This window comes from Carcharhinus amblyrhynchos, chromosome 1, assembly GCF_965287045.1.
Source record: "Carcharhinus amblyrhynchos chromosome 1, sCarAmb.v2.hapA, whole genome shotgun sequence".
Classification (NCBI taxonomy): Eukaryota; Metazoa; Chordata; class Chondrichthyes; order Carcharhiniformes; family Carcharhinidae; genus Carcharhinus; species Carcharhinus amblyrhynchos.
Genome location: NC_137324.1, coordinates 12,024,132 through 12,047,411, shown reverse-complemented (window position 1 = coordinate 12,047,411; position 23,280 = coordinate 12,024,132). Strand labels below are relative to the sequence as shown.

The 23,280-nt window shown below is 44.7% G+C and overlaps 1 protein-coding gene across 1 annotated transcript in view; it reads left to right on the top strand.

The window, feature by feature from the left end:
* The window catches only part of LOC145346307 (dedicator of cytokinesis protein 2-like), a 1,149,449-nt gene that overhangs the window by 947,013 nt on the left and 179,156 nt on the right, over positions 1-23,280 (top strand). Inside the window, exon 33 of the mRNA XM_080193520.1 lies at positions 10,359-10,507. Coding sequence (XP_080049646.1) covers positions 10,359-10,507 — 149 coding nt within the window. The remainder of the gene's footprint in view (positions 1-10,358; positions 10,508-23,280) is intronic.

Genomic DNA, 23,280 nt, shown 5'->3' with positions numbered 1-23,280 from the left:
TGTAAATGAGCAGAATCTCACAGTACGCAAGAAATATTGTCCTCTCAGGACTGCAAAATGTTAACGATCAGATCACGGGTTTGAGAGGCTTGCCAGAAACAAGTTTTGGAACTGACTGGAATGTGGAATCAATGCGACGGCAAGTGACTTGCAGGCAGGGCGTGTGCCGAGTCTCCCTCAGGCGACGCCAGCACTCCCTCCCCCTACCCTCCCCTAACCTTGTGACGTCAACCCCTGCGTCGCCGTTCCCATCAATGCTGTTTTACTTCGGGTGATGCGAAACGGTGACTGGGTGGGATTTTGCGGCCTCGCCCTGAGGTCCACGGACTTCCCATGCACCGCCCCGCGCCCGTTCTGATTCCCGTGGCAGGTGAGGTGGTAAAATTCTAGCCATTATTCCAGCACTTAACCTCCTCGGGAATACAAGAGTGCACAGAGACATGGGACACAACCTCGGCTTAGCCAGCCCACTCGTTCTGCAGTGCATCCCACCATTACAGGGACCACATTGTCACATGTAATGGGGTGCAGTGAAAAGTATTGTTTCTTGCATACTATGCAGACAGAACATATCTTTCATACAGTACATAGGGAGAAGGAATGGAAAGGGTGCAGAATAAAGTGCTGCAGTTACAAAAGGATGTAGAGAAGAATCAGCTTAATATTTGATTCGATTTATTATTGCGACCTGTATCGAGATACTGGTCAGGCCTCAGCTGGAGATTTGCATCCTCTTTTGAGCACTGTGCCCTGGGAAGAATGTTACAGTCTTGAAGAAGGTGCAGAGATTTACTAGAATGGTACCCGGGATAAGTGACTTCAGATGAGTGGTGAAATTAAAGATGTTCATTCTTCTTAGAATCGAGAAGCAAAAAGAATTAGAGGGGTGGGGTCAGGAGATTTTTCCCCAATGTGGTGAATAGTTATATAAACATAGAAACTAGAAGCAGGAGTAGGCCATTTGGCCCTTCAAGCCTGTTCTATCATTCATTTTGTTCATGTCTGATCATCTCCCCATATCCCTTGATCCCTTTAGCCCCAAGAACGATATATAATTTCTTCTTGAAATCAGACAACATTTTGGCCTCAACAGCATTCTGTGGTAGTGAATTCCACACATTCACCACCCTCAGAATGAAGAAATTTCTCCACACCTCAGTCCTAAAAGGTTTATCCCTTATCTTGAAACTATGACCCCTAGTTCTGGACTCTCCCACCATTGGGAACATTCTTTCCAAATCTACCCTGTCAGAATTGTATGAGTTTCTATGAGATCCCTTCTCACTCTTTGAAACTCCAGAGAATATAATCCCAACCGACCTAGTCTCTCCTCTTATGACAGACCTGCCATCCCAGGAATCAGCCTGGTGAACCTTTGCTGTACTCCTATAGCAAGGACATCCTTCCTCAGATAAGGACACCAAAACTGCACACAATACTCCAGGTGTGGCCTCACCAATATCCTATACAATTGCAGCAAAATGCCCCTATCCCTATACTCAGGAGATCTGGAATCCATTTTCCCAATGAGTGGCAGCAGATAAAACAATACTTTTCAAAGGGGAATTGGAGAAATACTTGAAGGAGAATAATTTGAAGAATATGGGAAAGGATAAGACAGGCCAAATGGCACCCTTCTTTGCTGTCTGATTCTATGATTCTGATTCAGTGGGAGGTCAGGTATTTCACGCATATCCTTGCAGACTTGATGGGCCGAAGGACCTCTTCTGTACTATATGATTCTATGGTTCAATCTTTGAATCAGATGACAATTAAGTTGAAGTCCAGATTAGCCACCAAAAATCATATCTGTATTCCTACACATTCATAGACATCAGAATTTCCAATAGACACAAGGAATGAACCCACATGCCCTATTTGAGGAGTCAGTACAGACTCGACAGGTTAAATGTCGCACTTCCATGCTGTGTTGTTCCATAACTCCATCAATTGACAGTGTCAACTCCTTTTCTTGTTATGATGGAAGGAATGAGCTAAGTAATGCATTTTTTTCCAGAGCTAGAGAAGCTTACACTGTTGGTTCCCAAAATGAATTCTACTCAGTAGTACTCGCCTATACACAAACATATAAATCGAAAGCAGGAGTAGGCCACTCAGCCCCTCAATCTTGGTCTGCCATTCAATAACATCACAGCTGATCAAAGGCCAGGGATCTAGCAGCGAGTAGTTCACCTCCTGACTCCCCAAAGTGTGTCCACCATCTACACCGCGCAAGTTCTTACAGAGATCTACAAAATAATGAGCGGTATGGATCAGCTAGGTAATCAAGATATTTTCCCAAAGGTAGGGGAGACTAAAACTAGAGGGCATAAGTTTAAGGTGAGATGGGAGAGATGCAAAAGTGTCCAGAGGGGCAATTGTTTTCATTCACAGGATGATGAGTGTTAGAACAAGCTGCCAGAGGCATAAGAAATAGGAGCAGGAGTAGGCCAACTAGCCCTTCGAGCCTGCCCCTCCATTCAATAAGATCATGGCTGATCTGTCGCTGCTCAGTTCCACATTCCCGCCCTCTCCCCATAACCCTTAATCCCCTCTCTTATCAAAAACCCATCAACCCGCATCTTAAAATTATTTAGCGAGGCAGCCTCCACCACTTCAACGGGAAGAGAATTCCAGAGATTCACCACCCTTTGAGTGAAGAAGTTCCTCCTCAACTCTGTTCTAAACCGCCCCCCCTTTATCTTGAGGCTGTGCCCCCTAGTCCTACTATCCTTTCTGAGCGGGAAGAGTCTCTCCACCTCTATCCTATCCATCCCATTCATCATCTTATACGTCTCAATGAGATCTCCCCTCATTCTTCTAAACTCTAATGAGTACAAGCCTAATTTATTCAGCCTCTCCTCATAGCTCAACCCCCTCAACTCCGGCATCAGCCTAGTAAACCTCCTCTGCACTCCCTCCAAGGCTAAAATATCCTTGCGTAAGTACGGCGCCCAAAACTGCACACAGTACTCCAGCTGCGGCCTCACCAATGCCCTATACAGCCGCAGCAAGACCTCCCTACTTTTATATTCAATCCCCCTCGCTATGAAGGCCAGCATCCCATTCACCTTCCTGACCACCTGCTGCACCTGCAAGCTGGGTTTTTGCGACTCATGCACAAGGACCCTGTGGTCCTTCTGCACTGTCGCCTGCTGCAGTTTTTCGCCACGTAAGTAATAACCCTTCCTACCATTATTCCTACGAAAGTGGACCACCTCGCACTTGCCAACATTAAATTCCATTTGCCATTTCCTGGCCCATTCGCCCAGCCTATCTAGATCCTTCTGCAGACTCTCCACACCCTCCGCACAATTTGCCATTCCACCAATCTTGGTGTCATCAGCAATCTTGGTGTCATCATCAGCAGTGGCAGGGACGGGTACAATTTTGTCTTTTGAAAAGCATTTAGGCAGTTGCATGGGTAAGATGGGTATAGAGGGATATGGGCTAAATGCAGGCAATTGAAGCTAGCTTAGGGGTTTAAAAAAAAAGGGCGGCATGGACAAGTTGGACCGAAGGGCCTGTCTCCGTGCTGTAAACCTTATGACTCGACTCTAAGCCAGTAATATAATTGAATACTCCCCACTCGCCTAGATCTCCAACAACACTTAAGAAGCTCAATACCATCCAGGATAATGCAGCTCACTTCTCCTGTATTTCTAATTCATACAAATAAAAACATAAATCCATCTTAGCACAATTAGGAACTCAAGCATTTATTCCAAGGCCAACTTTATAAGGCAAAGCATCTTTGAGGTTGACCATTTTGGGCCTTTCGAAGTTGCCCCTGACATGCATAGCTGCACCTTTGTAAAGCATTGGACCAAAAGATGGCTGTTGGCTCACAGCATTTTGTGAGTTAAATGCAAATAAATCCCATGTAGGCCAATTAGGTGTGAATTCAGAACTTACTTCCTTAGGCCTTAGCCAACCTCAACCGTTCTTCTACAAAGAATAAAGAATAAAGAAAATTATAACACAGAAGCAGGCCCTTCGACCCTCCAAGCCTGCACCAACCATGCTGCCCGACTTACGTAAAACCCTCTACCCTTCCGAGGACCATATCCCTCTATTGCCAAGACACCCTTTAAAATTCACTACCGCATCCGCTTTCAATACCTCCCTTGGCAACAAGTTCCAGGCACCCACCACCCTCTATGTAAAAAGTCTGCCTCGTACATCTCCTTTAAACCTTGCCCTTCGCACCTTAAACCTATGCCCCCTGGTAATTGACTCTTCCACCCTGGGAAAAAGCTTCTGACTATCCATTCTGTCCACGCCTCTCATCATCTTGTAGACTTCTATCAGGTCTCCCCTCAACCTCCGTCGTTCCAGTGAGAACAAATCAAGTTTCTCCAACCTCTCTTCATAGCTGATGCCCTCCATACCAGGCAACATCTGGGTAAGTCTCTGTACCCTCTCCAAAGCCTCCATATCCTTCTGGTAGTGTGGCAACCAGAATTGAATACTATATTACAAGAGCAACATAACTAAGGTTCTATAACTTTGCAACATGACTTGTCAATTTTTAAACACAATATCCCTGCCGATGAAGACAAGCATGCCGTATGCCTTCTTGACTACCTTCTCCACCTGCATTGCCACTTTCAGTAACCTGTGTACCTGTCCTCATAGGTCCCTTTCCCTATCAATACTCCTAAGGGTTCTGCCATTTACTATATATTTCCTATTTGTATTAGACCTTCCAAAATGCATTACCTCACATTTGTCCAGCTTAAACTTCATCTCTGTCCGATCTATATCTTGCTGTATCCTCTGATGGTCCTCATCGCTATCTGCAAATCCTTTGTGTTGTCCACAAACTCGCTATCAATCCAGTTTACATTTTCCTCCAAATCGTTTATATATGTTACAAACAGCAAAGGTCCCAGCACTGATCCCTGAGGAATACCAAGAAGATGGGGATTGTAGACTCTCATAGCCTTCCGTTCAGAAATGCACCCTTCCACTGCTACCCTCTGTGCTCTTTGATCGAGCCGGTTTTGTATCCACCTTTCCAGCTCACCTCTGATCCCATACGACTTCGCCTTCTGCACCAGTCTGCCATGAGGGACCTCATCAAAAGCCTTACTGAAGTCCATGTAGACAATATCCACTGCCCTACCCTCATCAATCATCTGTCACTTCTTTGAAAAGCTCGATCAAGTTAGTGAGATACAACCTCCTGATCACAAAACCATGTTGCCTCTCACTATGTATCAAAAATGGGCTTTTCCATGTTATTTAATTTTGATGCTTTATCTCCACCTCTGTGAATCCTTGAAACATTGGCTGACTTTTACCTTGATGTTTAAATTTTTCAGGCTTAATCAGGTATTCTCCAAACAGTAGGCCTGAGATAATTTGTCTCAATTACCAGACAGCTCAGTGGCTGTTTTCAATTAACCCTCGGTTGTTAAATCCTGTGGCTTTCACTACAGCTATCAATGGATTTAATTTACTGTTATCCAGTAGCAAGTGAAGATAATTTATGACCAACTCATCTTAAAGTGAGCCAGTGATTTTTGAATTGCTTTATCATTAATTGAACATATAACCGCAATACTACATAAGCGATTAACAAATGGCATTAAATTCTTCAGGATGACGGAAGTGAGTCTTGCTTAGTAGAAACAGTATACCCAAGGAAAAATTGTACTCCTCTCACCCCTCCTGCGCAGTGGTAGCAGTGTCTACTAGATGCACTGCATCAACTCAGCAAGCTGCCTTTGCCAGAGCATTGCAAACCTGCGACCTCAATCACTTATAATGACAAGGGCAGTGGATGCATTGTAATACAATATTACCATTATGTATTGTAACGAGGTTGTCCCCCTTTTGAGATGCAACGCCGAATCCCTAAAAGAGGAATACCTCACCTCTTAATCTATTAAAAGTGTGTGGGAAGGTGTGAACCGTTCTTAGTGGTTAACTAACAGAAATCCCTGACACTCACTTTAAAATTAACACTTAACAATTTATTTATTTAACTAAACGGGAATTTTAACTAAACAAATGACGTGCCAAGTGAAATAAGGATCTAATGGAATGTTGACCAAATAAATAGAATACTCATTCATTAACCAAAAAATATATAATAATGGAATTCAGTCATTCTCACAAATACAGCCGGGTTTGTGACTTTCAGAATCTTTTGGAGTTCTTCTGTTGCTTCCTCTATCTGTAAGTTCTTTTTGATTTGGTATCGTTTGCTACTTCGATCGTGTATTCTCTTAAGAGATATCTGAAGCTGGCAGAGTCGAGAGCTGCTCTCTCCCTCTTGAAGGTGACAGTTTTTCTGTTGCTTTCCTGTTTTCTCCCACTGCACTCTCTTTTATACCTGTGATGACCTATGAATTTTCTGACAATGGTGTGATGTCATTAACACCATCAACTTCAAATTTTATAGGCTCTTGGTAGTTGGGTGCCTGCTTTAAATCTGATTGGGTAAAATTAAGAAAAACAGGGTGTCTTGTCAAGACTACCGCTTGACTTTTTGATACAAATTTTTCAGCTTGGACACTGGAAATACTTAGCATTTTAAACCTCGAAGCACTGAAACAAAACAGCAGCTTTTAAAAGGACACCGCAATTTTTTTACCTCTTCTAGCATTTTTACAATATTTTTACATCTTTACTGACATCAAATTCCAACTTCACAAACTCAACTTTGCAACAATAGAAACACTGAGGCCTGGGTTTGCACCCCCAATGGGGTAAGTATGAAAATTGGTGGGTGCAGAGATCTGTGCCATTTTATTGACACCATCCCACCACCCCTGCACCATTTTCCAAATGGAAAGGTGAGGCTCGGCAGAAATATTTGCCTACGAGCCTCTCAGCCAATTAAGATGGGCAATAGCCGATTTAGGCCTAATATCAGAGTCTGACCCAAATTTTTCAGTCAGCCTTTGGCCCTTTCAAGGCATCAAGATCTTGACCAGCTGCCTGGGGTGGGGGGGAACTGCCAGATATAGGAACATATCTGTTTCTATATCTGGCAGAAGTAGGCAAACTCAGCCCTTCGAGCCAATCAGGATGTGGAGATGCTGGCGTTGCACTGGGGTGGGCACAGTAGGAAGTCTCACAACACCAGGTTAAAGTCCAACAGGTTTGTTTGGTAGCACGAGCTTTCGGAGTGCTGCCCTTCCATCAGGTGACTCACTGGCAGCAATGGCAACATGATGTGGAGATGCCAACATTGGACTGGGGTAAACACAGTCAGAAGTCTGACAACACCAGGTTTAAGTCCAACCTATTTATTTGATAGTAAACTCACAAGCTTTCGAGGTTTGCCTCTTCGTCAGGTGAATGGAGCGTTCTGGCCTCAGACAGAGCATATAACAGCACAGACAGTTCACAGATTACTGATTAGAATGTGAGTCTTTACAGCTAACCTGCTATTCAAGTCTTAAAGAGACTGACAATGTGAGTGGAAGGAGTACTGAGCACAGGTTGAAGAGATGTGTACAGTAAGTGAGGTTTTGCAAACCCAGGCAAGCCATGGGGGTTTACAGATAGTGCGACATGAACCCAAGATCCCTGTTGAGACCGTCCTCATGTGTACGGAATTTGGACAGTCTCAACAGGGATCTTGGGTTCATGTCATACTATCTGAAACCCCCATGGCTTGCCTGGGTTTGCAAAACCTCACCTACTGCACTGTCTGGAGACAATACACATCTCTTTAACCTGTGCTCATTGCTCCTTCCACTCACATTGTCAGCCTCTTTAAGACTTGAATAGCAGGGCAGTGGCAGCACACAGGCCAGTATGTTGAGAACATCGTAGGTCTATCAGACACATGTTGGCAGCCACATGCTGCAGGGATGCACAGCAGTATGGCACTGACAGGAACTCTCATTGTTTGAGACGTCAACTGAGGCCCTGTTCACTTTCATTATTGAAGATGGGCCAGGAAGTTCTGTTAGTGTGCTGCTCAATATTATCCCCTTAACCAGTGCCACTCAGAGCAAAGTAGGGTTGCACAAACGTTAACACTGCTACCTCAGAGCGCCAGGGTCCCGGGTTCAATTCCAGCCTCGGGTCACTTTCTGTGTGGGTTCTGCATGTTCTCCCCGAGTCTGCATGGGTTTCCTCTGGGTGCTCCAGTCTCCTCCCACACTCCAAAGATGTATGGCCAATTGGCTGATTGGCCAAGCTAAATTGCTTCTATGTCAGAGGCTCCAGCGGGGCAAACACATGGCATTATGGGCATAGGGCTTGGGTGGGTTTGTGGTCGGCGCAGACTCAATGGGCCGAATGGCCTCCTTCTGCACTGTAGGATTCTATGAGGTAACTGAACTGGCTATTCATCTCATTTGCCTTTAGTGGGAGCTTAGTGTGTTCGGGGTCGTCAGCCTTATGTCAAAACACAAGTGGTTGCACATCAAAAGTAATTCATTAGTGGCTGAAGTCCTGAAGATGTGAAAGTTACAAAGTAAATGCAAATTCTAGAGTAGAAAAGTTAAACTAGGGATGTCATATCGGAACAGTATTCTCCCTTGAGCAGATTCTGCGAGATCAGCTGGTCTATCTGGGGCGTCTGTTTCCATCTCCAAAGAACTCGCTGCCTTTCATTCATGTGATCAAGTAACATGAACAACTAGACTTCAGAAGTAATTGACTGTGTGAAGTTGTTCCAACAACCGCATAGGATGTTACATGAATGGAAAATGATTGTTCCCTTTTATCTGAAAGTAGTTCTTCAATCTTCACTGCAAATCTTCCTGCATGTGTTTGATGGCATCCCTTCCAGTTAGTTTCAATGCTTTGTCCACTCCTTGTCACAGACAAGTATTTCACACATCACCTACATTTTCCAGTTTGGCAAGTGGAGACTGGAGGTGCACTTACCTCTTCCACTGATTTACACAGGGAGTTCACAGCTCTGAAACAGGCCATTTGGCCCCACTGCTGATAATGATATGAGTCCACCGTACTTCATTTAACTCTATCAGCATAATCTTCCATTCCTGTCTCCCTTGTGCAATCATCTGGCTTCCCCGTAATTTAATCTTAGTCACTTTAACCACTCCATGTTGCAAAGCATTTCATGTTCTGAATAAAGAGGTTTCTTTTAATTTGAATTTAAAAAGCTTATTTATTAGTCACAAGTAAGGCACTGCAATGTGAAATTTCCCCCAGTCCTGTTTCAGAATGGGAGGAAACCAGAGCACCCCCATGCAGACACGGGGAGAACATGCAAACTCCGCGCAGACAGTGACCCAAGCCGGGTATCGACCCCGCATCCCTGGTCCTGTGAGGCAGCAGTGCTAACCACTATGCCACGGTGCTGCTCTGAAATTGTCCCCAAGTAGCACCATGGTTAGCACTGCTGCTTCACAGCTCTGGGGACCTGGGTTCGATTTCCGGCTCAGGTCACTGTTTGTGCGGAGTTTGCACATTCTCCTCGTATCTGCGTGGGCTTCCTCTGGATGCTCCGGTTTCCTCCCACAGTTCAAAGATACGCGGATTAGATTGATTAGCCATTCTAAAATTGCCCCTTAGTGTCCTGAGATGCGTAGGTTGGAGGGATTAGTGGGTAAAATATGTAGGGATGCGGGGGGTAGGGCCTGGATGGGATTGTGGTCCATGCTGACTCGATGGGCCGAAGGGCCTCTTTCTACACTGTGGTATTCTATGATTCTAAGTTCTAGATTCCACAGCCAGGAGGAACAACCTCTCAGTATCTATCCTGTCAAGCCCCTTCACAGACAGTTGCCCAAGGCAAGAATCCCTGGTGCTGTGAGGCAGCAGTGCCACCATTCTCAGAGCAATTACCATTTCAAGCCCCTTTACGATTTGGGTGGCACAGTGGCACAGTGGTTAGCACTGCTACATTGCAGCTCTGGCACCTGGGTTTGATTCCCACCTTGGGTCACTGTGTGGATGTTCTCCCTTTGTCTGCGTGGGTTTCCTCCGGCTGCTCTGATTTCCCCACACAGTCCAAAGATACGTGGATGGCCATGCTAAATTGTCCCTTACTGCCCCAGGATGCATAGGTTAGAGGGATTAGCAGCATAAATACATGGGATTACGGGGATTTGGCCTGGGTGAGATTGTTGTCAGTGCAGACTCACTGGGCTGAATGGCCTCCTTCTGCATTGTCGGGATTCTGTGATTCATTAAGAGCCTTATCAGGTCATCCCTGTAGTCCTTTCTTTTCCAGTGAAAAGCATCTCTCTACGTTACTGCTTGTTGCGTCCTTTCAATTCTGACCTTTTCCCCATTAAATCTGTTATCAGACTCTCTACTGGGGAGTCCCCAATGGGAACAGAGTCAAGTGTCATCACAGGAGGATAGGTACAGAGTGCTGACCTTTGACCCTCTCGTGTTTGCATCTTTCTCCTCAGGCCAGCACAAGATCCGCTTTATTCCAGGAATGGTCGGGCCAATCCTGGAGATGACGCTTGTCCCCGAGGTGGAACTTCGCAAGTCTACAATCCCCATCTTCTTTGATATGATGCAGTGTGAGTTCCAGTACAAGGGAGACTTCAGGACAGTAAGTGTGTCTTCTTGTTTACATTCGCTGTGAAAACAACCGGCCAGATAACCGGCCAAAGGAAGAAAATGAGGAGAATATTTTTTCTTAAGCTGTGAGTTGTGGTGATTCTGGAATGCACTGTCCGAAAAGGTGGCAATAGCTGATTTAACAGTAACTTTCAGAAAGGCAAGTGGATGAGTGTATGTAAAGGATGCATTTGCAGAACTAAAGGACAAATTGAAGGAGGCCTTGTGGTGCAGTGGGTCATGTCCCTGCCTCTGAACCAAGAGAGATACTAGAGAGGGCGGCACAGTGGTCAACACAGCTCGGGTCACTTCTGTGTGGAGTTTGCACATTCTCCTCGTGTCTGCATGGGTTTCAAAGAACAAGGAAAATTACAGTACAGGAACAGGCCCTTCGGCCCTCCAAGCCTGTGCCAACCATGTTGCCCGACTTAACTAAAACCCCCTACCCTTCCGGGGATCATATCTCTCTATTCCCATCCTATTCATGTACTTGTCAAGACACCCCTGAAAAGTCACTACCATATCCGCTTCCACTACCTCCCCCGGCAATGGGTTCCAGGCATCCACTACTCTCTGTGTAAAAAATCCACCTCGTATATCCCATGGGTTCTCTGGTTTTCTCCCACAGTCCAAAGATGTGCGGGTTAGGTTGATTGACCCTTGTGTCAGAGGATTAGTGGGGTAAATATGTGGGATTACAGGAATAGGGCCTGGTGGGATTGTGGTTGGTGCAGACTCAATGGGCTGAATGGCATCCTACTGCACTGTAGGGATTTCATGATTCTGTGATCATATAAAATAAGGTGTACAATTCTTAAGGGGTTGAGGAGGGGAGTGAACTGCTGCATAGACCATTGAAGGTGGCAGGAGAGGTGGAGAGAACAGTTAATAAAGCATATAGCTTATGAAGAGAGATTGTATGGACTGGGCCTGTACTTGTTAGAAGGCTGAGGGGGGACCTTATAGAGACATATAAGATAATGAAGGGGCTAGATAGGGTAGAGGTAGAGAGATTCTTCCCGCTTAGAAAGGAAAACAGAACTAGAGGGCACAGTCTCAAAATAAGGCGGGGGGGGTGCAGTTTAGAACAGAGTTGAGGAGGAATTTCTTCACTCAAAGGGTGGTGAATCTCTGAAATTCTCTATCCATTGAAGTGGTGGAGGCTGCCTCGTTGAATACATTTAAGTCACGGGTAGATAGGTTTCTGATAGACAGGGAATTAAGGGTTATGGGGAGAAAGCGGGAAAGTGGAACTGATCCACTTCAGATCTGCCATGACCTTATTGAATGGTGGGGCATTCAAAGGGCTAGTTGGCCCACTCCTGCTCCTATTTCTTACGTTCTTATGTTCTTATTAATAGAGGTGCAGTGTACAAGAGCTCTGGGGTATACAAGACACTAGTTAGAGCTCAGTTGAAATGTTGTGATGTGGATATGCCGGCGTTGGACTGGGGTAAACACAGTAAAAAGTCTGACAACACCAGGTTTAAGTCCAACTGATTTATTTGATAGTAAACTCACTAGCTTTCGAGGTTTCGTCAGGTAAATGGAGAGTTCTGGCCTCAGACAGAGCATATAAGGCACAGACAGTTTACAGATTACTGATTAGAATGCAAATCTTTACACCTAACCTGCTGTTCAAGTCCTAAAGTGGCCAACAATGTGAGTGGAAGGAGCACTGATCACAGGTTACAGAGATGTGTATTGTCTCCAGACAGTACAGTAAGTGAGGTTTTGCAAACCCAGGCAAGTCACGGGGGTTACAGATAGTGCGACATGAACCCAAGATCGCTGTTGAGACCGTCCTCGTGTGCGTGGAACTTGGCTATCAGTTTACTATCAAATAAATCGGTTGGACTTAAACCTGGTGTTGTCAGACTTTTTACTGAAATATTGTGTACAGTTCTGGGTGCAACGCTATGGGAAGGATGTAAGTGCGTTGGAAAGAGTGCGGACGAGGTGTACAAGAATGGTTCCAGGAGTTAGAAACTTCAGCTTTGGGGTAGATTGGAGATTGGACTGTTTTCCTTGGAGAGAAGAGGAGATTTTATAGAAATGTTCAGAATCATGAGGGGGCTGGACAGAATAGGCAGAGAGAAACCGTTCCCACTTATAAAATGATTAAGAATAAGAGGGCCCAAGTTTAAAGTATTTGCAAAAGAAGTATTTTGTGGTGCGAAAAGAATAGCTTTTCCACACAATGATTTGTTTGGGTCTGGAACACAATTCCTAGGACTGTAGTGGAGGCAGGTTCAATTGACACATTCAAGGGGGCACTAGATAATTTCTTGAATAGAATAATGAGCAGGGGTAGAGGAAAAAAACAGGGGAACGGCACTAAGTCATGATGCTCGTCTGGAGAGCTGGGGCGGACACCATGGGTCAAATGGCCTCCTTCTGTAATGCAATTCTGCGATTTCACACAAAATAGTTAGCCAACAGAACTACAGGTGGCAAAGTCAGATCAGGATAACACAACAGCGGAAACAGAAACTGCTGGAAAGAAACAAAAGGGCAGTCCGCATGTTTGTAGAGAGATTGGCTGAGTTTATTGATGTACGAGGAGAGATTGACTCCGTTAGGATTGTTTTCGCTGGAGTTCAGACGAATGAGGGGGATCTCACAGAGACTTATAAAATTCTAACAGGACTAGACAGGCCAGATGCAGGGAGGATGTTCCCAATGGTGTCCAGAACCAGGGGTCACAATCGAGGATTCCGGGTAGACCATTTAGGGCGGAGGAGAAGAAACATTTCCAAAGAATGGTGAGCCTGTGGAATTCATTAGCACAGGAAGTAGTTGACAATGAATGTATTCTAGATATAGCACTTGGGGCGAATGGGATCAAAATCATGAGGATAAAGCAGGATTAAACTATTGAATTGGAGCCATGATCGTAATGAATGGTGGTGTAGGCTCGATGGGCCAAATGTTCATATCTTCCGTGTTTCTATGTTCATGATCGGGGTGTGGAGCTTTCCTCAGAGTGGTTGGTCTGTTATGAAAGAATCCCAGCGATCAGGACAGAGAGGAGCAGGGCCTCAGAGAGTGGAAAACTTTTGCTGTGATTTTATAATACTCTCCATCTTTTTCTAAAATTCTCAAATGTGACACGGCCATTTATCAGTGCGGGCTGCGTTCCACAATACATTTGTCGACTGCATTGACAGCCAATAAATCTTATTCATTCGGTAATGAACAGGAATAACTCCTCTAGCTTGGCAAACAAAAAAAAATTGGCACAAAAGAAATACTTTCCATCTCGCTCACTCCAAATCAAACTGGAAGAAAGATCAAACCAATTGATTCAACATGGAATGACTTCCTCTGTGAAATATGATTTACAGTCTCAGCCACGGGTACAACCATCGGGAGGATAGATGTGGGGAATGACATTACCATAGAACCCATACATTACAGAAAGAGACCAGTCGGCCCATCGAGTCTGCACTGGCTCTCCGAAGAGCATCTTATCCAGATCCACGTCTCCACCCTATCACATTTACCGTAGTTAACCTACCTATCCTAAACATCTTCAGGCACTAAGAGGCAATTTACCATGGCCTATCCACCTAACCCCCATGCCTTTGGAATGTGGGAGGAAACCGGAGCACCCGGAGGAAACCTACGCAGATGTGGGGAGAATATGCAAACACTACACAGGCAGTCGCTCAAGGCCAGAATCAAACCTGGGTCCCTGGCACTGTCCAATGCACTTTCCATTGAACCTAGGTTGATCCCCTGGCTTGATGGTAATGATTGAGTGGGGAATATGCCGGAACATGAGGTTGTAGATTGAAATGGAGCACAATTCCGCTGCTGTTTGTCATCCACAGCACCTCATGGATGCCCACTCTTGAGTTGCTAGATCTGTTCAAAATCTGTCCCAACAGTGATAGTGCCACACAACAGGTAGAGATTATTCTCAATGTGAAGATAGTACTTTATCTCCACAAGGTCACTCTTACCGATGCTGTCGTACACAGATACATCTACAGACAGAAAAAAGAGAGTTGAAATAAGAAGGGTATTTTCAGGATGGCAACCTGTACCTAATGGAGTGCCACAGGGACCAGTGCTGGGGCCAAATTATTGACAATATATATTCCTTACTTGAATTTGGCATGCTTGGTTTCATCGTTCAGAACAATGAATACAGGAATTGTGACATCTTGTTGAAGTTGTACGAGACATTGGTAAGGCCACACTTGGAATACTGTGTGCAATTCTGGTCACCCTATTATAGAAATGATATAATTAAACTAGAAAGAGTGCAGAAAAGATTTACTAGGATGCTACCAGGACTTGATGGATAGAGTTATAAGGAGAGGCTGAATAGGCTGGGACTTTTTTCTCTGGAGTGTAGGAGGCTGAGGGCTGGCCTTACAAAAATCTATAAAGTAATGAGGGGCATAGACAAGGTAGATAGTCAATATCTTTTCCCAAAGCTAGGGGAGTCTAAAATTAGAGGGCGTAGGTTTAAGGTGAGAGGGGAGAGATACAAAACTGTCCAGAGGGGCAATTTTTTCACATAGAGGGTGATACGTGTGTGGAAAAAGCTGCCAGAGGTAGTAGTAGAGATGGGTACAATTTTATTTTTTAAAAGACATTTAGATAGTTACATGGGTATGATGGGTATAAAGGGATATGGGCCAAATGTGGGCATTTGGGATTAGATTGGAAGTTTTTTAAAAAAAGGGTGGCATGGACAAGTTGGGCTGAAGGGCCTGTTTCCATGCTGTAAACCTCAATGACTCTATGAATGAGGGAAGTGAATGTACGCTTGCCAAGTTTGTAGATGACACAAAAATAGGTGGGAAGGCAAGTGATGAGGATGACACAAAGGATCAACAGAGGAATATCAATTCCACAGGTTAAGCAAGTGGGTAGAAACTTAGCAGGTGGAATATAACACAGGAAAATGTGAAATGTGAAATGTACTTTGGTAGGAAGAATAATTAGTTAAATGGAGAAAAACAGGAAGCTGTAGCTCAGGTGGATTTGGGGGACCTTGTGGATAAATCACAGATATTAGCATGCAATTTCAGCAGGTAATAGGGAAGGCAAAAGGAATTTTGGCCATTGAACAGGTATTTTGTGTTGGTCTTCATAGCGGAAGACACAAATAACATGCCAAAAATTGATGACAGGAAGGCAATGGCAGGTGAGAACCTAGAAACTATCATTATCACGAAAGAGATAGTGTTGGGCAAGTTAATGGGGCTAGAAGTAGACAAGTCTCCTAGTTCTGATGGAAAAATAGAGAAGTCTTGCTGACTCTATACAAAGCACTAGTTAGACCACAACTGGAATACTGTGAACAGTTTTGGTCCCCTTATCTAAAGAAAGATATACTGGCATTGGAGGCAAACCAGAGAGGTTTCACTATGGTGATCCTGGGTATGGAGGGTTTTTTTATGAAGTGAGGATGAATGGGTTGGCCCTGTACTCAGTGGAATTTAGAATGAGAGGCAAATTCAGCGGGCTTGAGAGGGTAGATGCTGAGAGGTTGTTTCCCCTTGTGAGAGGGTCTCGAACCAGAGGGTATAATTTCAGAGTACGGGGACTGCCATTTTAAGACAGAGAGGAGGAAAGACTTCTTCTCTCGGAGGGTAGTGAATCTGTGGAATTCTTCATTGCAGAGGGCTGTGGAGGTTGGGTCGTTAAGTATGTGCAAAGCTGAGAGAGACCAATTTTTAATCAGTAAAGGAATCAAGGATTAAGGGGATAGGGCAAGAAAGTGGAGTTGAGGATTATCACATCAGATCAGTCATGATCTCATTGACTGGTGGAGCAGACTCGACGGGCCAAATGGCCTAATTCTGCTCCGAAAGCTTATCGTTTTGTTAGAATATTTTGTTAACATTTAGGGCCAATAAAGAAAACTGAATGAGATACTCATGAAAAATAATAACACATAAATAAATTATAGATCATCTCAGAATTGTGGGAGAAGTAAATTAACATCGCTGTGGAACATAATAAAAGTTGACGCTTGGCTTATTTCATGTTTATATAATGTAACTTTGTTGTGATACAGTAGTTTCCCCTAAGTCATCTCATTTGTTGGGAAGATGACCGTTCTTCACTGAGTAACTTCTCATAAGCTTTTCTGATGTCTCGCCTTGCATTTCTGCCTCAATTATTCGCGAGGGTTTAGAGGGTCGAGGGGTGTTCAGATCGAATGGATGAAAGGGATGTAAAGAGAATCAATTTTACCTGGTGGTGAAGAGGGAGGGGACGGGGGTGGAGGGGGTGACATCCAGATCAAAGGATGCTCTTGGGATTAAAGGGATCAAGGGATATGGGTGCAAGGGGGGAATCAGGATATTGAATTCAAAGATCAGCCATGATCAAGATGAATGGTGTAGCAGGCTCAAAGGGCCAAATGGCCTATTCTTGCTTCTAGTTTCTCTGTGATCTTAATTTTTTAAAAATTCATTCATGGAATGTGCGCATCACTTTCAAGACCAGCATTTGTCACTTTCAGAGGAAATGTAGGAGCCAAGGCACATTGCTGTGGGTCTGGAGTCACATGTAAGCTGGACTGGGTAAGGATGACAGATTTCCTTCCCCAAAAGACATTAGCGAAGCAGATGGGACTTTACAACAAATTGACAAAGAACTTTTAATTCCAGATTTTTTTCTATATTGAATTCAAATTTTGTTATTTATTCATTCAGGGCACATGGGCATTCCTGGCATTTATTGCCTAATCCTAGTTGCTCTTGGAGGGCACTTGAGAGTCAATCACATTGCAGTGTCTCTGTCGCCACATGTCAGCCAGACCAAGTAAGGATGGCTGATTTCCTTCCCTAAAGGACATTAGTGAACCATGATGGGATTCGAACCCACATCTCCTGCGCATTAGCCTTGGCCTCTGGATTATGAGTCCAGTGACAATACCACTACACTAGTGCCCCCCCTGTGTTTGGCCATATTCCTCTATACCCTATGTAACTGTCTAAATGCTTTATAAAAGTCAAAATTGTACCCATCTCTACTACTACCTCAGGCAGCTTGTTCCACACACTCACCACTCTCTGTGTGAACCTTTTGTATCACTCACCTTAAACCTACACCCTCTAGTTTTAGACTCCCCTACCTTTGGGAAAAGATGTTGACTATCTAACTGACTTCACCTCACTAAGTCCTGCGCAACATGACAGATTAGACAAGAAAAGAAGTGGCAGACGGAATTCATTGCCACTGAATGTGAGAGGTTGAATGATTTGTTCTGGCAGAGGAAGGCACTCGATCATATTGCGGCCACAATGAAAGTGGCTACCCTGTTTGTCCTCAGAACAACACTACAAATTAATTTTCTTTAAAACATTTCCTGTCGAGTTCTGTATAAGTGCAAATTCTTTCCTGTTTCCTGGGGGAAGGCGAGATGATATTGGCACGGCAAAGGGATTCGGGGCTTCAGGCAAGGGAGACATTAAAAAGAGTGCATCAAGTGGATGTAGCAGTAAAAAATACACAGCTAATGGAACACTACAAAAGGAAGGTGATATATAAAGTTGAGATGAGTTGGTATATGTATAAAAGGTTAGTGAGGACACAGTTGGAGTCCAGTGTCGAGGTCAGCATTGCATAGTGTAGGAAAAATGTTGAGGCGATAAAGAGAATATCACACATTTCATCTACACAGGACAAACACTGAGTCTCGGGCTAAAGAGGGTCAAAGATTTTGTGGGGCAGTTAGGATAAGGCAGTTGAGTTGGATGATCAGCCATGATTTGAAGGACCAAGTGGCCTCCTCCTGCTGCTGCTTCAATCCCAAAGTGTTCTGTCGGAGAAGGAAATCCGCCATCCTCACCCGGTCAGGCCGGAATGTGACTCCAGACCCACAGCAAAGTGATTGGCTCTTCAGTACCCTCTGAAGTGGCTGAGCAAGTCATCCAGTTGTTCAAAACTGTGACAATGAAGTTGAAAAGGAATAAAACCGGATAGGCCAGCTGACAACAACCCAAGTACCAGAAACAACAATTACACAACCTGTTCAGTCAACCCTACAAAGTTCTCCTGAAGATTCCCAGGTCTCAATGCTGAATTTGGGAGAACTGTCCCATCAACTAGTTACACAACAGCCTGGCATTGCCATACCTACCAAATGATAACTTGGAACCAATGCCCCTGGCACCTTCTTTGATTTGATTTGATTTGATTTTTGTCACATGTATTAGTATACCATGAAAAAGTATTGTTTCTTGTGCGCTATACAAACAAAAACATACTGTTCATAGAGAAGGAAAGGAGAGGGTGCAGAATGTAGTGTTACAGTCATAGCTAGGGTGTAGAGAAAGATCAACTTAATGCAAGCTAGGTCCATTCAGAATTCTGATGGCAGCAGGGAAGAAGCTGTTCTTGAATCGATTGGTACGTGACCTCAGACTTTTGTATCTTTTTTTCAACGCAAGAAGGTGGAAGAGTGTATCTCATAGAAAATTGAAAATAGGAGCAGGCGGAGGCCATTTGGCCCTTTGAGCCTACTCTGCCATTCAGTGCAGTCAGGGCTGATCATCTAACTCAATAGCTAATCCTGCTTTTTCCCCATAACCTTTGATCCCATTCGCCCCAAGTGTTATATCCAACCGCCTCTTGAATATATTCAATGTTTTGGCATTCACTACTTCCTGTGGTAATGAATTCCACAGGTTCACCACTCTTTGGGTGAAGAAATGTCTCCTCACCTCCGTCCTAAATGGTCTGCCCTGTATCCTCAGACTGTGACCCCTGGCTCTGGGTTCCCCCACCATTGGGAACATTCTTCCTGCATCTACTCTGTCCAGTCCTGTTAGAATTTTATAAGTCTCTACGAGATTCCCCCCTTCATTTGATTGAACTCCAGCAAGAACAATCCTAACCTAGTCAAACTCTCCTCATATATCAGTCCCGCCATCCCCGGAATCATCCTGGTAAACATTCGCTGCACTCCCTCGAGAGCAAGAACATCATTCCTCAGAAAAGGAGACCAAAACTGCACACAATACTCTAGGATGTGGCCTCACTCAGTTCCCGTATAATTGCAACAACACATCCCTGCTCCTGTACTTGCAAACCTCTCACAATGAAGGCCAACGTGCCATTCCTCTTCTTTACTGCCTGCTGTACCTGCATGCTTACCTTCAGTGACTGGTGCACAAGAACACCCATCCCACTGTACTTTCCCCTCTCCCAATTTACAGCTGTTCAGGTAGTAATCTACCTCCTTGGTTTTGCTCCAAAGTGAATAACCTCATATGCCAAGGGTCCGTGCGGTTTTTATTTATGCTGGCTGCTTTGCTGAGGCAGTGGGAAGTGTAGATGGAATCAATGGATGGGAGGCAGGTTTGCGTGATGGATTGGGCTACATTCATGACATTTTGTAGTTGCTTGCAGTCTTCAGCAGAACGGGAGCCTTACCAAGCTGTGATACAACCAGAAAGAATGCTTTCTATGGTGCATCTGTAAAAATTGGTGAGAGTCGTAGCTGACATGCCAGATTTCCTTAGTCTTCTGAGAAAGTAAAGGCCTTGGTGGGCTTTTTTAACTATAGTGTCAGTATGGGGGGGACCAGGACAAGTTGTTGATGATCTGGACACCTAAAACCATGAATCTCTCGACCCTTTCTACTTTGTCCCCATTGATGTAGAGGGGGCATGTTCTCCACTACATTTCCTGAAGTCAATAACCATCTCCTTCATCTTGTTAACATTGAGGGAGAGATTATTGTCGCCACACCAATTCACCAGATTCTCTATCTCATTCCTGTACTCTGCTTCATCATTGTTTGAGATCCGACCCACTACGGTGGTGTCATCAGCAAACTTAAAAACCTTCATTATCAACCGTAGGATACTACAGCACAGCAGGTGGCCATTCAGCCCATCAAACCTACACCGACAACAATCCCACCGAAGTCCTATCCCTGTGACCCCATAGGTTTACCCTGCTAGACCCCCTGATCAAAGGGGCAATTTAACTTGGCCAATCAGCCTAACTTGCACACAGTACGCCTGTATTGTTGGGCTGTTAAGTGCCACACTGTAGACAGTTCTTCTTATCAATAAATGGTTCATTAGTTATTTGCCAGATCAAATCGCCTTGGAGTTACGACAGCCTCCAACGCCAGTATATTTCCTTAAATAAAGGAACAAAAACTGTTGACATTATTCCTCTGTGGTGTAGTCTAACGTGTCTTTCTCCAGAATAGGGAAGTCCAAAACTAGAGGGCAGAGGTTTAAGGTGAGAGGGGAAAGATTTAAAAGAGACCTGAGGGACAACTTTTTCACACAGGGGGTTGTGCGTGTATGGAATGAGCTGCCAGAGGAGGTGGTAAAAGCAGGTACAATTACAACATTTAAAAGACATGTAGACAGGTACATGGGAAAGGTTTATAGAGATATGGGCCAAATGCAGGCAAATGGGACTAGTTCAGTTTAGGAAATCTGATCGGCACAGACGAATGGCCTGTTTCTGTCTCTATGACTCTTGTGCCCTGTATAGTTTATAATCTATTCCCTTTGAAATGAAGACCAACACACTATCACTGGGGAATTTTATCATTACTTCCACTGCAATGTTAATGTCAGTCTTGTGACCAATAAATAAATAAAACAATCATTCAGCATGTTCAAGACAGGAATCAATAGATTTCCAGAAGCTGGCATCAAGGAATATGGGGATGGTGGTAAAAATGGTGTAGGAGGTAGGTGATCGGCCAAGATCATATTGAATAGACTTGATGGACTGAATAGCTTACTTCTGGCCTAATTCCTATGTTCCGAACTTGCCAAGGTTCCTTCAACGGCACCTCGCAAGTTTGAAGGATAAGGCATCAGGCGTATGAGAACACCACCACCTGGAGGTTCCACTCCAAGTTACTCATTACCCTGACTTGGAAATAAATCACCATTCCTTCACTGTCACTGGGTCAAAATCCTGGAAGTACCTCCCTAACAGCACTCTGGATGTATCAACACCACATGGATTATAGCAATTTAGGATGACAGCTCCCTTTTGAGGGCAGTTAGGGATGAGCAATAACTCCTGACGTTGTCAGCAATGATCACATCCTTTGAGAAAATAAACAGAATCGTAGAATCCTACAGTGCAGGAGGAGGCCATTTGGCCCATCGCACCTGCACTGGCAACAACCTTACCCAGGCCCTATCCCCATAACTCCACATATTTACCCTGCTAATCCCTGACACTAAGGGGTAATTTAGTATGGCCAATCAACCTAACCCGCACATCTTTGGAGTCTGGGAGGAAACCAGAGCATCTGGAAGAAACCCCCACATACATGGGGAGAACATGCAGCCTCCACACAGACAGTCACTTGAGGCCGGAATTGAACCCGGGTCCCTGGCGCTGTAAAGCAGCAGTGCTAACCACTGTGCCAGCATGCCACCCTATGCTTCTATTTTTCTAAAATGTTGAAAGCTCCTTGCAACCACCCAAGACTCCACTCAGGACCCAGAGATGGGTTTTCTCGCCACGACTGCGTGGGTTTCCTCCGGGTACTCTGTTTTCCTCCCACAGCCCAAAGGTAGGTTGATTGACCATGCTAAATTAACCTTAGTATCAGGAGATTAGCACGGTAGCACAGTGGTTAGCACTACTGCCTCACAGCACCAGGGACCCGGGTTCGATTCCCGGCTTGGTCACTGTGCGGAACTAAAGATGAACAAAGAACACTACCGCACAGGACTAAAGGACCTGTTCCTTTGGCTCTCCAAGCTTGAGCCAATCACGTTGTCCTATCTAGACCAACCACTTATATTCCTCTATCCTCCACTTGTTCATATGCCTGTCAAGATAAGTCTAAAATGTCACTAATGTAACTGCCTCAGCCACCTCACTTGGTAGTGCATTGCAGGAGCCCCCACCCTCTGTATAAAAAAAATCCCCCACACAGCTTCACTGAACCTTTCCCCCGATTTGTTGAACTAGTGCCCCTCTTGTCGTTTCTGCCCTGGGGGGAAAAAAACTGTGATGACTGAGGGATTTTCACAGTAACTTCATTGCACTGTTAATGTAAGCCTACTTGTGACACTAGTAAATAAACTTTAAAAGAGTAAATATGAGGGGGTTACAGGGATAGGGCCTGGGTGGGATTGTGGTCAGTGCAGACTCAATGGGCTGAATGGCCTCCTTCTGCACTGTAGGAACTCTGTGGACGCTATGGCGAAAGATATCTGTATGTTGATTGCCCGGGGCTGACGGTTTTTGATCACACTTTCATTGAGAGGCGAAATGACATTCTTTTAAAACCTCTGCGCTGTCCCTCAAAATCACAACCTGTTTACTCCTTCAGCATGGTGGATGAGATCTAACCCTGACAAGCCTTTAACTCAGCCAGTCGTACCTTGTGTGTACTCAGGGGGAAACAAAGAAATCAAACACCGCAGGAAGACTGACAAGCACTAAAGAGGCTCGTGGATTTAATTAGCAGGGCTATTAAGAGAAATTACAGCTATTACCTCGGCCGCATCCGGGTAGATCAGCGCAAGTCTTCATGTCTCAGTGCCATCTAGGTGACCAATTACAGGAATAAATATCACAGGCACGTCCGAAAGTGCTCATGGCTGCTAAATTTAAATGTTAATTGGCCTCCCTCATTATTGATTTACATTTGCAAATATAATGCCAGGGAAGTGGTGTGATTTTTTTTTACATGCCCTAGCTAACCAGGGGTGGAAGGGGCACCCCCCTGCCATCTATTGACGAATCCCTCTTGCAGTCCCGGCAGACAGCTGCGGATAGTTGTGGGCCAAC